Raw genomic sequence first — 17,287 nt, 5'->3', positions numbered from 1 at the left:
ATATAGAGTTGGTTTGTTTGGGCTGGGGCTTCTTTTCCCAACTATTTTCTTTCCTCCAACTCTCAGACAAGATGGATAGATTTTCATTCAAAACTGTGAAAATTAATTCACGTGCATGGTATAAAACATCAGATACAGAAAAGGTAATTAGAGAACAACCAAACTACGGGGTATTTTCTACCTTGGGTGTAGAAAAATAGCTCAAGACAGCCATGAATCAAGTAATACTAGCCAGGCCCACTAGAAGATGCTGGCAACAGCAAACTCTTACGCAGCATCCACAAAAACACTAAAAGTGGTGAGTGCAGCTTAACTCCACTGCTCTGCAGAGTTTTAGCTTTTCCTGGTGTGGAAGTCAAGTATCAATGTATGCAGCAACAGGAGCAGGGAAAGGAGGTAACATGAAAGGGACATCACGCTTTCAAAAATATATGAGGAAAACTGCATTAGACAGACACAGCAGGCAAAGATGGTAACTGTCTAAAATAAAAGCAAGTCAGGACAGGGCTACTGTATTATCCTGGTCTTACTGGGCTGTGTTTTAATAACTTTTGTACTTTCAGGTTTCTGCTTCAGACTGCCATTTGACACTTGGCAGAAAGGCTACTGATATCTGCTAGACTGGAAATATGTTGCTGCCCTTCTCGGTGTGACAGAATAAATACATTGTCTCCCACTATGCCTGTCTTTCCCATTTCTACATCTTAGCCATACTCTTCAGAACAGGAACCACATGCAGTCTGCTCTCTCCAGCAAATAGTATGATGATAGAACAGTGGGCATGACAGGAAAAATACATTATCAAAAAAATATATTTTATGTGATGACAATGACTGCACTGCAAATTTAAGCCATACGACACCAAGGAATGTGTGTTAATTATATTACAAAGTTAAAGAAAAAAGGCAATGCAAACTTAGTGGAAAAAAAAAATCTTAATTATTTTGTTATTGCTGTGCTTGCCAGAATCACTAGCATCCCACATAAGAAACCAATTCTAAACCAATTTTGAGCGGAAACTTTCTTCTATAAATGCAGAATACTGCCCAATAAGCAAGAGGGGAGAAAAAAAAAACTACATACTTCAAACCACAGGAATTCTTAGAGAAATGGATGAAAGGACAATTAATAAGCAACATGCTGAATTTTGTTTCTAATGTATTGATACACACACATAGCACAGCTACTTCATTTTAGATTCTGCAAGCCTCTCCTTTATTCTCAGTATACCTTTAAAAGAAAAATTATGCCCCTAACATTAAAAAAGTGATCAGTCATACAAACCCTACTTTTAAGCCTTTAATCTGTTTCACCAAAATCCCAAGAAGAACAATTATGAATGCTTTTCTTTACCACAGTAAAGTATTTAAGTGATATCAATTCATCATATAAAGACCAAAGATAGAGGCAAAAGGGCTTTTTCCTTTAGTATGCATGGGGAACACAGGCTATGCCTAAATGATTGTCCAGTTGTGCTCCAGATGCTGAGCTCACACTAACCTGCATCCACACAAAGAGCTGATGTCCCACATTCTACTTTATGTTTTTCACTGCTGAATGCACACATGCATGGGCATTTAACAGCAAAATGAACTGAAATAATACCAGGAACAACACACAGTCTTTACTGATTGTCAGCAGACACCTGCCTGATTCATCCTAGTCTCTTAAAAATAAAAAGCTTGCCTTAAGCCACTTTCAGAAAGTATCTTACATGCACAAAATAAACACTCCAGCTGTGATTTAAGCTAACCTACTTGACTTTGAGGACTGCTAATCCACTTCAGTACAGCAGGTTTAGTAGTGCACAGCTGAAAAGTGACACCACCCTAAAACACTTTTTAGCTTTGAATTGCCACATAAGACTTTATAAAGAAACAGACTTGAGACTCACTATTTTAATGCACTACTATGATTTCCTTGATGAGTCAAGGTCAAATCTGTACATATAAAAGCATGCCAGAGTGCCTGACATGGGCATACAGAAAGCCAATTGACATCATGTGGACTTGAGACTAACCTGATCACACTAAACTATAGTGTATGTATAGGGTCACTTAGCAGCACAATGACTTCATTAACAAGAAACAACAATCCAAAGCAATGCTTAACAGAATACAATCACCAACACCAAGATCTTGTGAGGTTGTGGAAGAGTAAAATGCATACATCTATTTCCTACAACCTGAAATATGGCAAGCATGAAGAGGTCTACCATATTTCAGTAGACACTATAGAAAATCTCACCTGTCTCTAGCTCCAGAGAACATTCTGTACCACTCTCCATCTTAGTAACTAGGGTCAAGTGAAGGTGTTCTTTGGTGGTGTTCTTTTTATATCTATACATACATACATTCATATATATAAAATATATATAAAAACATATAATATATATAAACACACATATATACACACTTAGCTTTTAAACAACCAAAAAAACCTTGTAGACATTTAAGTGGGGCACGTTTATTCAAATTGATGTAACTTTGAGATGTCTTTCACAAAGCAGTTCTTTTTCTCCCCCCAGACTTCCGCCTTCAGAAAACAGACATTCACTCTAGATTATTTAAACTTGGAAAAATGCAAGTGTTTTCTTTGAAAAAAATATCTATTGTTGCAGCAAAAACTCGGGCTTCCTTTCAAGCAAGATCATATGATTATGCGTTTATATTTTACTTTCCGCAGGAATTTACACACCCCCCATTTGCATCCTGTTATTCATTTAGCGTTTCCCTTTACTTCAGCATGCTGCGTTAATAAAGTGGAGCATTGGCTCAGTGTAGGCACTCAAGGTGACAATCGGTGCTCCCTCTTGCATTTGTCAGATTTATTCTGCAGGGTTTTCCGCATATATCCAACTACACAGAACACTCTTTCAAAAATGCCGTTCTGAAAAGCACTGCATAGGCAGAGCATGAAAATCACGCCTAGGGTTTTCAGGGTTTTATTGCATAGTACAAATTTTCCTTTTGGAAGGTGAATTTTACTGAAATAGATTCCATATTATTTAAGACAACTAAAACAGTATAAAAATGTCATTTTCACTCTTCTGTCAGTCACAAATTGGTTACTTTTGTTTATCTTCATTTAAGTCGTCGTTAGTCTTTAAATACCTTCAGAGACAAACTGATACTAACATGATTTGTAGACCTACAACAAAAAGGCCTTCTTTTTCAGAAGTAGCAAAAATACCTTTTCTGCTAATAAAACCCATTAAGACAACTTCCACTGAAGATATCGATTCTTTTTTTCCCTGTGGAGAAATCATAGCCTTAAACTTTATTCCAAGACCTTCAAGTGCAAATGGGGGGAAAGAGGCAGGAAGAATAAAAATCAAGCAGTTCCATTGCATAAAAATTGACATGAGAAATTAAGATTTGGTATTATCACTCCATCTCAAGTAAGATAAAGACTTGCAATCTTGGAATTGTTTCAGAAAATATAACTAAAAACAACCACAACAAACACATTTCATTGAGACTAGAATTTCTTCAATTCACCAAGAGAGCACAGACAAGCAAAATAATTTCTTTTACAGCAGTCTACCTGAGATAACACCTTGCAGGTACCAAGAGAACTCTCATTGGATGGGAGAAAATATTTGCACTTGAAAAAAGCACCGCTGGAGATGTTTGGCCAGCTCTAGCCTTTGAGCTTAGACTTCACACTAAGAATTGTCCTGAACAAGCACAGAAATCAAGACACTTTGATATATTCTTCAAGCAATAAAACAGAATATAAATTCATAAGCACTAATAAACTGAAGTCAGTTGACACAATAAATGAAAATAAACATTCTGTATTCCTGCAGGAAAAAATGGCACTATTTTAGACAGGTTTCTTGAATCCTTTCATCTGCGTTTTGGAGGTTGAGACAGTCTTTAACTGATGAGGACAGAGGTTATTTTAACATTTAAGACAGTTTAAAAATAACTTGAAATTTAACATCAACTCCATTGCAATCAAGATTCTTTAGCTACAGCTGATCAATACAATTTCATCTTCAATATAAAAATTGTAAAATCTCAGTGACTGGTAAAAGAAAAGGACAACTAATTAAATACAAGCTCCTTGCTTTATTCCTGCCTTTGAAGAAACTGTCATGAAGCCAACCAGTGCATCTCACCCTACAGAGCAGCTCAGGTAGTGAAGGAGAGAGGGACAGGACTCCTTGGCCAGCTGGGAGGTGACAAAGGACACACACTTCTGATCCCTTGACTACTCTGAGTGCTGCTGTATTACCCCTGCCAGGACTGGGGTCAGCACACACCTGCCCACATAAGTGGAGAACCTTAGCTGTCGTCTTAATGCCTCATGTCCTGCATTAATCAGGGCTTGGACATAGGAAAGATTTTGTCTCTATTCTTTACAAGTCACCTTTGCAATAAACTGTAGGAAGGGGCACTATCAATTACTTTATATCAAAGCAAAGTCATTTTTAATGCATCATTAAGCAAAATACAGCTGGATGGAAGTCATATGAGATATTTTGAAACAGTAATAGGCAATTTTCAGAGGGAGAAAAGAGAAATCTCTTGGGTATCTTTGACAGTCCGATGAAAAGGATTGGAGGACTCATTAAGGACAATATTACTTCCAAATGCAAAGCTTTGAATGACTGGTGACCTAAGTGAAATGTAAGTAGCTACATTTGGTTTCAAGAAAGTGGAAAGCTTACTTTAGACAGTTACATTGTATATATTCACACAACTGGCGGTTCCATTAAAATCCAGATAAATTTAACAGTTTTAAGTACTTAAACAGCTGAAATCAACATATAGCATAAACTGAATTTTACGAGCAGTTCAAACCCAAATAAATTCCCAGTGCTTACCGTCAAAAAAACTTTTAGCTCTCAGGTAACTGACGCTAAGCCTAAGCACAGACAGCTTATCCAGTTTGGCGATAACATCCTGAGGGAAAGGCAGCAGGCTCGCCAAGCGGTCCAGCTCCGCATTCAGGCGGTCCCTGTGCCTCTTGGATGGATTGGACTTGACTCCTTCAGCTGGGGATGGCTTTACACTGTGGCAGAAAAACAAACACAATATAAACGCCAGCTCCTTTCCAAAACGAAGGCAAATGTTTGCCAAGCCTAATGGCACATATTGTCTCAAACTGCAGCAACCAAAATGTTTTCTCAAGTGACTTTGTTTCCCATTGGAAAAAAAAAAAAACAAAATCTAAAATGGCCTAATCTCCCCTCCAACAGACACATCGTTAAATGAAGCAGTTAGAGCTACAATGTCCGTTTGAACCTTTGAATGAACATTCGAAACCTTTGAGATTCAGCAATTTTTACAAAAAGTTTCCTATGTTGTCACTTGAATTCTTCCAAATGTTAGTATTCTAAATATATCAATAACTTTTAGTAATATCTGCGTAGAAAAAAAAATTGGCAATACACTTTTTCACATCAATAACAATTTCTCACAGATGTCCTTAATTTTTATCAGTTTGGAACAGGCTAGTATTAATTGAATGCAACAAAAGTTCTAGCAAAACTTGCTAGGCATCTGAAACTATACTAAAAACCATGAGATATAGCTCAGTCAACATGTAAAATCTTTGTAGGAAACATTAAGAGCTCATCCTTTAAGTCATCTCTCAGCTGAAGGCATTTCTTTTGAGTACAGCATGGCAAACGCGTGCCTTTGTACCGTACAAAGAACCATTTTAAAAGCTCTGTGTTATGAATTACATAATGAAGTTTTGTAAACTTGCTATTTTCCATTCATATCCACCCTGAGCTCCAATTCCAGATACTTGGATACTCACCCCTTCCCACATACACAGAAGTCTGGGAAAAGGTTTAAACCCCTACTCATTTAAATTACAACTAGTCATTACAAGCCAATACTGAAACCAAATAATTTATCTGCCTAAGCCATAGTACATTTTATGTTCTTTATTAAACAGTTTTCTAATTAAAGAGTGACTCATTGTCACTTTTCCAGTTCTGCAGTTCTACGTGAGATCTACAGCAGTTATCAATTTGTGCTGCTCTCACAGAAATGTTGGTCCTGCAAGATGCATCACTCAAAAATAGAGCAGAAAGACCTTCAGCAGCTAATTTCTTCAGTATTTCATTTAGTCTGCTCCCAACTGTCATCCTTATATCAATTATATGATGAGCAATTGCAAAAGTTCCAACAGTTATTTTTGCCACTGCTTAAAGCAAACCATACAGAAAAGTAATTTCATCTTGCGTTTTCAGTCACATGAGTACTGATAGAACGGACTTCTTTTTAGCTTGTTTTTACTTTATGTTTCAATTACACCTCTTAGTTTAAATCCAAGCCCTTCTTTTTACAGACATTGTTTATCCAATTGTCACTTGTCAAAAACTTGCACTTAAGCCTGGCTGCCTGCTCCCCAGCACAACTGACTCCACATCAAAGGAGCCTTATGTGGAGCCTGGAAATGCAAAGATGCCATAATGCAAAATGTTGATAACAGACAAATATATCAGCAGAAATTACTTCCCAGATGGATAAAATTAAACTTGCTGCAGAGTAAATATTGTAAATTAGTAGTGCTTTAGCCTAAAAAAATTGGAAAAGTGGGCAAAACACTTGAATCAAGAATCAGGAAAATTCTTTCTCTTGAAAAAAAACATAGGTTCATCATCAATGGCAATGGATGACTAATTATTTGATTAGATGTGTGCTTCAGTCACAAATTATGACTTTGACACCAGCAGTTCACCATATTCCCAAGTGAACATTAAACTTTAAATAATTTAGCAAACTTTTCTTCGTATTCTCTTATGCTGGCAGAAAATTAACTTGTACAAGCCATATGATTAGCAAAACTTAAATACTGCCCTAAAAAAAAAAGTTAAAAATTATCAAACATGAGCAGCAACATTAAAGGGTACTTCTTAAATATTTTTAATGTATTAGTCTGTTTCTAAATGTAGAAACAAAATAATGAATTTCAAACATTAAGCACGTAACAGTTGTATAACAACCAGTGAACAGCTAACTACTAGCAAATCAAAGTGGTCTGCTTCTGAAAAGCAGAGGACCCCACAGAAACCATTTAACACACACAAACTTTACAAAATAAATCAGCACTAAGTAAGAGGCTTTTTTATCTTAACAACTGTCTCTGCTTCACTTTAAACTTGCAAATTCACTAAGTAGTTGAAACTATGTTCAACTTGCAATCATCTCATCACATTGTGAGTTAGATGTGATTGTTTTTCTACTTTACATTTACTTTCCAAACATTTCTCTTACTTTTAACTAGCTCAAAGCATTTCTGAATACTAAGTTACGGTATTTGCATCATAAATCTTGCCATATTCTCTTTCCCATATCAAACACTGATTATCCCTAATTTTCTCCTCTGTCACCCAACTAAAATTCACTATATAAAAATGGATCCTTCAGTGATGAAGGGAATAAAGGCAAAAGTGCCAGGGGCATAAGCAGCAACTTAACCACTTTCCATCCACTTACATAAACCCTCAATGCTAAAGGCAGCCCAGCCTCAATGCAGAAAATTATCTTCAAGGCAAATTATGTGCTATGTCAAGATTAAGTCCGTGCAAGTGCTTTATTTAAATGGAGAAAAAAAAAAAAAAAAAAAAAAAAAAAAAAAAAAGAGGGAATGTATTTAAGCTGATCTTTCCATTCTTAATCTTTTACCTTTCTTACGAAATCTGAATTCTCTAATCAACGGCCAGAGGTCTCTGTACACTCGGTGCCTCTGGACTTATTTACAACCCTTGTTACCCAACACAACAGCTGCAAGACAAGCAAGAAAACTTAATTTTTGATTTAACAATTTTAAAGGATTTGCCATCATGAAACCAGCTGACTGCTGTTTTCATAGATCTGCTACAGCATACTTAATGAGAAGTTTTCACTACACATGCTCATCACATGCACCTTCATAGACATTAACCTTAAATTTTTTAAAACTGCACAATTACCTGAGCTTTAATTATTATTAAAAGGTCAAATTAAGTTTCAATATTTACATGCTCATTTGTATTATTTTAAAGGGAAATTTTAGCAGTTTCTGAGAAAATGCAAAGGGAACACAAGTTTATTTTGTTCATAACAACATAAAACACCGGGGAAAAAAACTCGAAAACCCAACAACCAAGTACTGAAAAGCATGATACATTAGTAACAAGACTGGAGTGTGAAATGAAATCAGACAATAAAAGAATGAGTAAGAAGAACACTAGAGATAGAGATGTATTTTTAAAAAACTAATTTGCTAAAAACTCCTAATTATTAGTTCATTAGAACTATTTTATTGCTTAGGAAAGAGGGACACAAGGAAAAATGAAGAAGTCACCTAACTAATGGATTTAATCTTCTCAGCTTTGAATGTTTTTCATCTCATATTTAATAGTACATGAATAACATATCTTTTTCTTATGCATAGGATTTCATTCAGTGGAGGCCAGGTATATAAAATCAGTTATGACACTAAGCAACAATTAATAGAATCCTTAAAAAAAAAAATCTTTATTTACTTTAGCAACTGAAAAATACTTCTAAGCATTTACTCTTATTTCCCACACTGAATTTATGATTACTGAAAATTCAGCTGATAATTTCTTTGGAAACAACAGATAAGAATTACAGATTATAAACCTCTTAAAGTTATTGTCAACCAATCTTGAAGGTGCAGACACCCCTTCCAGTGGCTCTTTCAGCAGAGACTGAAACCAGTCAAGATTCAAATTGCTGAAGGGATAAAGTTGTTTTACTAAAAAAACCTCGATCAGTGACATGCTACTCATCTGGTGCTGGGCTACTTTGTTTCATCCAGTAGTAAATAGTTCAGGTTGGTTTGGTGCATGAAGGATTCAACCAGAGTGACAGAAACACCCAGAACACCAACCAAGGATGAAAGTTTTGCACTCAGTTTTAACATATTTCACAACTTTCTAAGATAACAAGCCAACATTTTTTGGAAAAAAGAAACAAGAAATATGTTCCTGTCTACTGCCCATGTTACTTATATATGTATACCTCAATTTGCTGCAGATTCTCTTTTTAGGAAGTATTCTTTTGCAAGAAACATTAACCAAAACCAATCAATTAAAAAAACCCCACAAACCTTAAAACAAGTGACTTTTAAGTTTCAGTCCATGTAACATACAGCTATCCCAAGACTGACAAATATATATGTAAGAATTTTATTCTATGTAAGACAACAGCCTTACTGCCTCCATTTCAAATAAGAGGCGCAAAATGCTTTGTAGCAGATAATGCTTTATACAAAGGAATATTTCAATGATTATTTTTATTTTCTGATGAACTTCCTTTTTGAAAGCTTATTCTGGCACTTCTTATTTGTTTGCCTTGAATGAGAACATAAATAGTTCCAAGTTTTTTAATTGTCTCTGCTTTCTAACATTACTAGGACGACTCATCACTAAAGATCAATCAGTCAAAACTCTGGAGTACTTAATGTCACAAATACAGTTAAGATGACAAAGAAGAAAACCCTATCATAATTTTTTTAATTTAGTCTACAACATAAACAAATCATTATGTTTTTTGCCTCTGCATGACATGAAACATTTAGAACTCCCCACCCCATTCCTTGTCTATTACATTTATCCAGTTATACAAAACAGTTTCTATCCAAACACTGAAAAAAAGAAAAACAAACCAAATCAGAGCTAGTAGGGAGAAAGACATAAAAGCTGCAAGTTGGAGCTGTACTTATATAATACCTTTCATCTCACATTAGAATCTATCAGCAGTAAACACCTCTTCCATAAAACTTGCATTTTTTCCCTCCAACTACCATGCTGCTATATTAGTTCACTTAATAATCACTAGAAAAAAAAGTTGAAGACTTGGAATAAAAGACAAAAGTAGAAAGCAGGGGCCACGCATTGCTCCCCAAACCTCAGTGGGGAGTGACACATCCCCCAGCCCTGCTGCCACCAGGGGGACTCACAGGGTTTAAACCTTAAAGAGCGAGGAAATTGACCGACTCCAAGGTATTGAGAAAGTGATTTCTGTAGCATATTACAAGCAATTGCAGTGCACATGTTTAGCATCTTTTTTTCTCTTCCCTTACATGCTAAGATAACAAGATGAATTTCAGGAACCATTACCTATTATGCTCCTCTGCAATTGCTTTTCTTTTTCAGCTGCAATACTGTAATTCCCAACTGAATCCAAAAAGCACATTTCAATACTTGTCACAGTCAGACAACAGCCTGTGATTCCCTCTCAAATTCAGTTCTTTACAGGGCACACAGTAAAAACTGGGAGTAGTAAGGAGAAAGTCTCTTAAATTGTTCTAGAGTTATGACAGTGGCTTTCATAAGTTACTTGTACCTGAAACAAGAAGTATTTCTTCTGTTTTATTTTTCTCCCATGGCAACTATGGCATTATATTTAGATCTTCTTCCATTTCTATAGGCTGTCTACACAGATTAGTAATTATTATGCTCCATTAAGAGGTACATATATATGGCAAACAAAACATTAGAGCTATCAACAGATATAATCTCCTCTACAAAAGATACTAGTTCCAGTAATGTATCACCTCTACCTTTTCCTCTTTTTCTTTTTTTTTTCTGAATAACTGTGAATTCTACTGAGGGGAGGAAAAATTGAATTCAACCAGATTAAAATGACAGTCGTGTCAAACCTTTATTAGCCTGCACCAAGTACATCTTTCCTCTCTCCTGCAATCAGTTAAAAAAAGCTTATTGTCTGTCTCACTTTTTTTGGCCTAAAGGTGTGGTCTGTAAGTAGTTATGTGAGAAATCAGAGCCCTCTGACCTACTCGCAATGTTCTCCAATGCTGGCCCAATAGAAGCAGCAACCAAAGAGCATAAGGTATTTTGAGATGAAACAAAACACATGAACACGGTAACTGTGTTAAAAACAAGATAAATGTCTTACATTAAAATAATTTCCAGTAACCCTAGCAAGGTGGGTTAATAATCAGCCTCCACTTCAATTACAGGTGAACAAACTGTTTCAACATCAATACTTTTATTTTCAGGAAGAAACTTCTCCCTCTGATCCTAAGACAAAGTCCCTCAATAGATAAATAGTACCCATTAATAATAAAGCTTCGAGTTCAACTAATCACAGCAGTTCGGACAACTTACACAACAAGAAGATACAGGGAAAAGGATCACTTACATGGACACCACAGTAAGGTAAAACAAAAAGGTTTCACATCCTCTAGCCAAAGCTAACCAAAATTTAATAATAAGCTAGATATTAAGCGATCTTACCAGCAAGGCAGAACACCTCATCCTTTCACAATCAGAACCACTTGCCTTTAGCTATCAGTAGGCTACAAATGCCACCAATACATTTCATTTTCTCATGAGCAAACACTGATTTTATTCTTAAAAATCTAAATCTACAGTGTGAATTTAATTAAGTACCTCTACATTTTTATTTGGAAAAGAATGACCAAAAAAGCAGGCACTGGTCTTTTCCTAATTAATGCATTTTCTAATAAGGGAATTAAATATATATACATATATATTAGTCTTTTTTTTTTAATTTGTAGGGTAAAGAAACCAAGCTATATACATACAGTCATTCTGACAACTCCAACCATAAAGAAGCAAGCACTCAAGCTAATTCCCTTCATCCCAAGACCAAGCTGTCTGCTGTAAATCTATAAATACATAACTCACAATACAATTTCATCAGATATGTTTGTTTCGTTCTCTCCTTTAATGCTTTGGTAGCTCTTGTAATTATTTTACATCTACAGAAGTAGCCCACAGAAATGCGCTGGGACTTTTTGAGCTTTGCTTGTTTTTCTTGCAACTCAGTAATTTACCTTTGCTACTTTTTATGATCTATAGATTCTTGACTTTTCTTGACTTTTGAAAGTGCAAGTTAAGCAATTCCTCTAGCCTAAAAATTCCCCTCTCGTGAGAGCAACGTTTTAGTGAAGCATATAAAACCAAGGATGCAAACCTAAAGCAGGTGCATTACACAAAATTACTCTGGCACTAAGCTGTTCCCACAGTTTCAAAAGCATAAATTAATAAACAAAAAGCCACCATATAGCCAGGCTTTTTTCTTCTTCTTCTTTTCCCTCTTTCCACTGGTCTACAGCACTTGGGCTTCTTTGGCTCCGCACAAACAAGCGCATCTCATGCGGTACCGGAGGATTCAAGAGGAGGGTTCAAGCCGGGGGGGGTTCAGCCCTCCCAGGCAGGCCCTAAGCGGTGGGAACCGGCCAAGCCTTTCCCTCCTCCGACCCCGCGTTCCCGCAGACACCTGAGCGGGCCGGCGGTGGGGGCGGTGCGGGCGCGCAGGGGGAGCGCGGCACCCGCCAGCGCGGCGGGGCGAGCGCAGCCACCGCGCGGAGCCGTCACCTCAGATGCCTCCCAATCTAGGTCAGCCGGCTGCGCCGCGCTGCCGGCACCGCTCCCTCCTTCCACCGCCCCGACCCTCCGCGCCCCGGCACTCCCTTCTTCTTTTCTTTCGCGGTGGGTAGAGGGAAAAGCCCTAAAAGCAGTAGGAATCCTGCCGGCACCCCGAAGCAGCAGCATTCCCGCGCCCCTGCGCGGCACCGCACCGCCGCACGCCGCCCCCCGCCGGGCCCCCGCGCCGCGGTGCGAGGCAGGACAGCGCGCCCCCGGGAAGCCCGGCGCTCGGTCTCCCCTCCGTGCCTCGCTCCCCGCCCGCCCGCGGGGCCGCTTACATTTTCTGCACAGGTTTCCGCCGCTTGCGACTGGCGTAGATGACATTGGGGTTCATCCTGCCGCGGGCGCCGCCGGCCGGGGGCCGCCGCCCCTCCTGCTCGCCTCGCCCCGGCTGCCGGGAGCGGGCGAGCCCCACCGGCGTCGCAGCCCTCGCCTCGCTCCGCCCGCCGCCCCGGTCCTGCTGCCCTCGGCCGCCCGGAGCTCGCTCGCTCGCAGCGGCGGTGGCGCCTTCCCCGGGCGGGCGAGGACGGGAGGCGGAGGCGCTGCGGGGCGGGTTCCCAGGTGATCGGCGGCGGCTACACCCACTCACCGCCCCCGGAGGGCACAGGTATGGGGGCGGTCGGGGCTTTCCAGCGCCGCGTCTCCCCGCCGAGGCGACGCCGTCTCCCTGCCGGCTCCTCTGCGGCGGTGGGAGGGTGCGCGGCGGGCTCTGCACCCCGGCGCGGCCGCCGTCTGCTGGCCGAGCGCCTGTCAGAGTGCGCGGCGCCGGGACCGCCCCGCACCGCCCGGCCCGGCCCCGCGCCCGCTCCCGGCCGGGTCCCGCCCCGCCCGGCTGACAGCCGCCACCGCCCCCTCGCCGGGGAGGCCCCTCGCGGCGGCGGCGGGCGGAGGGAGCAGGGGCGGCCGCGCCGCCATGTTGGGAAGGTCACGCCAGGAGAGGGAGGACCGGCTCGGCGGGAGCGCTCCGGGATGGGCATGGGCATGCGGATGGGCATAGGCATGGGCATGGGGAGACGGAAAAACCTCGAGCCTCTGGTGGCCGAGGAGCGATGCGAGCGGGGCTCCGCGGCCAGTGAGAAGGAAGGTCAGCTCCGAGGGCTTATGTAGCCCAAATAACAGAAAATAATCGTAGGGGAAAAAAAGAATCACACCGTTCAGGTTGAAAGACAGGTGACACCAGCTCAGTGGCACCGTGAGCTCCGTGTCTGTCACTCCTCCTCCCCCGTCCCACCCCTCGCTCCCCGCCTCCGCCGGGCTGACACCGTCACAGCCGCAGGTCGCCCCAGCAAAGAAACCAAAAATAGAGCGCGACAGCCCAAAATAGGGGCTTACTGGGGGAGAAGCGGAAAGGCACCAGGCTCCACCGAGGCCAAGGACAGCAGGACACCTGGGGACAGAACTGGGGAATCATTGGGGGCGAGGTTGTAGCTCGCCAAGCACCGGGAGGACCGGCGGGTCTCAGTGACCGAGGACGCGGCTCCTGTCTCATTAGGTGGTGAATCTCGGAGATATTACGCTGACGTTTTCGGCTAAACACTTGTTTCAAATGAAAGGAGTTGCATGGGAAAGTTACTGCCAAATTGCTGACTAGTAAAACCGTCCGAGGAGAGCCCCGGTGCCGCTCTGACCCGCCGTCGCTTCCCTGCCCGTTCTCTCCCTCCCATCCCTTTCGCCGCCGCTGCCGCAAGCATCAGAGCTCTTCCTTCCCCTGAAATAACCGCAATAAATTTTGTCTCAGCGCTAAACTTGAGAGCCGGGGACTCGCCCTGTGTAAACACGGGTTGTTCGCGGTCACGGCTGAGACGAGAGTCCGCAAGAGCATCCTATTCTCCCTTCGGACGCACCCGCGCCCCGTGGGGACGGACGATCCTGCCCCGACCGCAGCTGCAGGCTCGGCCCCGGCCCCGCGGTGCGGTCCCCCCGGGCGGGAGGCCGAGGCAGTGTGGCCGGGGCAGTGTCCGTGGTGCTGCTCTGGCTGCCCTTCCGCAGGGGCTGGCCGGGCTGCAACATCGCACCCGCGGCGGGGGGCTCGCCCCTTCCTTCGCTGCTTACTGGAGCCCTGGTTTCAGGGGCGTTTCTGTTCCGCCCTGCCGACAGAAGAGATAGCGGTGGTCCCGGTGTTATCGCACGGCAAAAACTTAGGGCTGAGCGCGGCGCCCGCCCCGCGGCCCAGCGGCTGCCCCGGGGTGATGCTTTCGGTCCCGCGGGGTCCCTTCGGGCCGGGCCGGGCCCCGCCGGGTCCCTCCGCAGTCCTATGCCAGGGGCAAAGTACACTGGAGCCACAACAGGCAGATAAAAAGCATTTGACTAAACCTGAACGATGCCTTTGACAAGATGGGCTTGTCAATGCCAGGGATTTGTCAAATGATGTTTTGAAAAAATAAGTCTTCCGAATACAACAGTTTTGAAAAAATATAGTGGCAGGACCTTATGCCTTATGAAGTCGCTGCCTTGCAGTCAGTCCTGTCAACTTTCTGACCTAACATTTTTGCAGAGGACGCCAATTTTTTGGTAGCTCTTTATCTCTGTCCCTTTCCTCTTCACTCTCATCTCTCTTCAAAAGATCATAGCAGCATCCTAGAAAAAACAAATGTCTCACTTCCTTCTCTTTTCCAGCCCCTTTCTTCTTTTGATTTTAGAGCTGAAACTGGAAATTCATGCACTTTCTTCACTCCAAACACATCCATCTATGGGAGCACTCGGTTTCTTCCAACCTAAGCTTCCCAGTCCCCTTCAGTGCTGGTTTCAGTCTAAGCCTCTTCCTATTCACTGGTTTCTTTCTCTGTCCACACAAGTGGGCTGTGATCACTCCATACAACATAAATTGCTGCTCTGCTTTCGCTCTTCTCTTCACTTACATTACCTTCATGTTGAAAGGTTACAGTCATTGTTCATGTCTCCTCTTCTAATTTTTAATTTAATTGCTTCCAGTCTTTTATTTATTCACTTTGAGATTGAACAAAGACTTCTTATTCTCCACTGCCTCAAGATCACGACTCTTTCTTGATCTCTTGTGCTACCTAGATAGCAGAGAGACATCCATACTTATGCTGTATTATTTGCTGACTCCAAATCTGCTGGGGGTTGCATGAAGAGGGAAGTAGCCTCCATGATGGACTTCATCTCCCAGTTCCCTTCTGAAGCCATGGGAATTGCATAGCACAAGCAAGGTACTAATTAAGGTACTAGCTAGTACTAAGGTACTAGCTCCCTAATTTGGAAATCGAGAGTAAGGTAAATTCATGCTGCTAGGCAGAAGTTGCATCTTCTGTACATTTGTAATCCAATCCACTGCCTGCTGTTAAAAATCCACTCAGAAATGTCATATTTGCTGTTAAACAGGCAGCCACCTGTTTAACAGCAAATATGACATTTCAGATGTTCTGCACACAGAGAATTGCAGAATGCATGGAGAATGTCCTTATCCATCACTGGGGCCTTTTTGGCAGTTAACTAAAAAATTCTAAAACTTATGCACAACTTTTGCAAATCAGTTTCTCATCTGATGTTCTTACTGTCTCTTTGCCTAATGCACTCTCAATATTTTCTATTTGATAATTTGGGTAGAGATGTTGCCTCATATTGAGTGTAAAACAAGAAAAACTATATGACCATTATTCAGCAATCTTAGAATCTCCTTCACAGTATGTTTTTTTTGTTGTACTTTTTATTATTTTCCATTTTTGAACTAATGTATTGTGTTTAACAGCATATTTGGTCTCACAAAGGATGACTGTTGTTAATGTCATGAGGACAATTTTAAAGTGTTTAATTCCTGTGGAGATCACTTTCATGCATATAGTACTCTAATCTCTTCTCATTTTATCCTAAGGCTACTACCCAGGTGTTTTGCTATGTCTAAAGTAAAGAACACATCTTACTGGAATAAATCCTCTCAAACCACAAGCAATCATTTTTCTCCTGATACTCAAATCCAGCAATTTTGCACTTAGAGATATGAACTGTGACACCAATCAGTGATGAGATTTTTAAGAAAAATATTTGTGCTTCTAGTGAGCTGTGCCTTTCCGCATCCCCAGCATATGTGAGGTCCAGTATCCAGTATGCCTTGCAGTTATCATCCTCTGAAAACTTCCAGAGCTCTCATTTGTCAGCAGTCACACTTGTTGCCCTAACTCCAAAATGAGCTGTATAGTTTTGTTCCACGCAATTCCACATTCTGCCTGATTTCTGCATCTCCTGCCCTGAACAGTTTCCTCCTAAGCTCTGTCTCCTGGCCCCTCACTCATTTCATAACATAGGGGCTATTTGGAAGACTTCTACTAAACAGACAGAAATTCCTGAGAGTGCTGGAGATTCACAGGGTCACTATGAGACCAACAAAAATCTTGTCATTTGAGAGGAATTTATAAGAATTATAAACACTGCTTTTTATCTTAGGGCCATCTCTGACTCATTTCTAGCTTTTATCCTACTCTTTCTGTCCGTGGCCAAAGTTTTACTTCCGTCAGCTTAATTCTCTGTGCTGACTTGTTCTAGCTGTTTGCAGTGCAAATAACACAGAAGAAATCTAGGCTGGCTATCTGTGATTTCTTTTCTCCTTCCCTGGAGACATGGAAAGAAGATTGGGATTTAAAACTTGTCATTTATGCATCTCAGGTTTTATGAATATACAGAACTATTGCTGATTTTGCTGTTATATTCTGTGTTCCGCTACAAAGGTATATCTATAGCAACTCAGACGAGTCTTCCTACTCATTTCAGGGAAGTAATCACTTGTGAAAGATGAATGAGAGTTAGTGAATCACCCATGTATGGATTCTTTGGTGACTGGAAGAGTCATGCAAACATATCACTGCGAGAAACAAGGATTGTTGAGAGAGATTCTACCCCACTTTTTAAAACTTAGAGGTAATTACATAGAGAACAAAG

General features: G+C 41.3%; 1 protein-coding gene and 1 long non-coding RNA gene across 2 annotated transcripts in view; one reads left to right on the top strand and one right to left on the bottom strand.

Annotated features, from left to right (window-relative positions):
* AHR (aryl hydrocarbon receptor) overlaps positions 1–12,794 on the bottom strand; it is a 61,059-nt gene extending 48,265 nt beyond the window's left edge. Inside the window, exons 1-2 of the mRNA XM_014894398.2 lie at positions 12,673–12,794; positions 4,835–5,022 (exon numbers count right to left, since the gene is read on the bottom strand). Of these exons, the coding sequence (XP_014749884.2) occupies positions 4,835–5,022; positions 12,673–12,728 (244 nt within the window). The 5' untranslated portion in view covers positions 12,729–12,794. The remainder of the gene's footprint in view (positions 1–4,834; positions 5,023–12,672) is intronic.
* Positions 12,795–12,940: 146 nt separating this feature from the next.
* LOC148225130 (uncharacterized) overlaps positions 12,941–17,287 on the top strand; it is a 58,870-nt gene continuing 54,523 nt past the window's right edge. The window contains exon 1 of the long non-coding RNA XR_015802780.1: positions 12,941–13,001. This is a non-coding gene — a long non-coding RNA (uncharacterized LOC148225130). The remainder of the gene's footprint in view (positions 13,002–17,287) is intronic.

The sequence above is a fragment of the Sturnus vulgaris genome, chromosome 1 (assembly GCF_052056855.1).
Source record: "Sturnus vulgaris isolate bStuVul1 chromosome 1, bStuVul1.hap1, whole genome shotgun sequence".
Classification (NCBI taxonomy): Eukaryota; Metazoa; Chordata; class Aves; order Passeriformes; family Sturnidae; genus Sturnus; species Sturnus vulgaris.
This window is presented reverse-complemented; position numbering and strand designations above follow the sequence as displayed.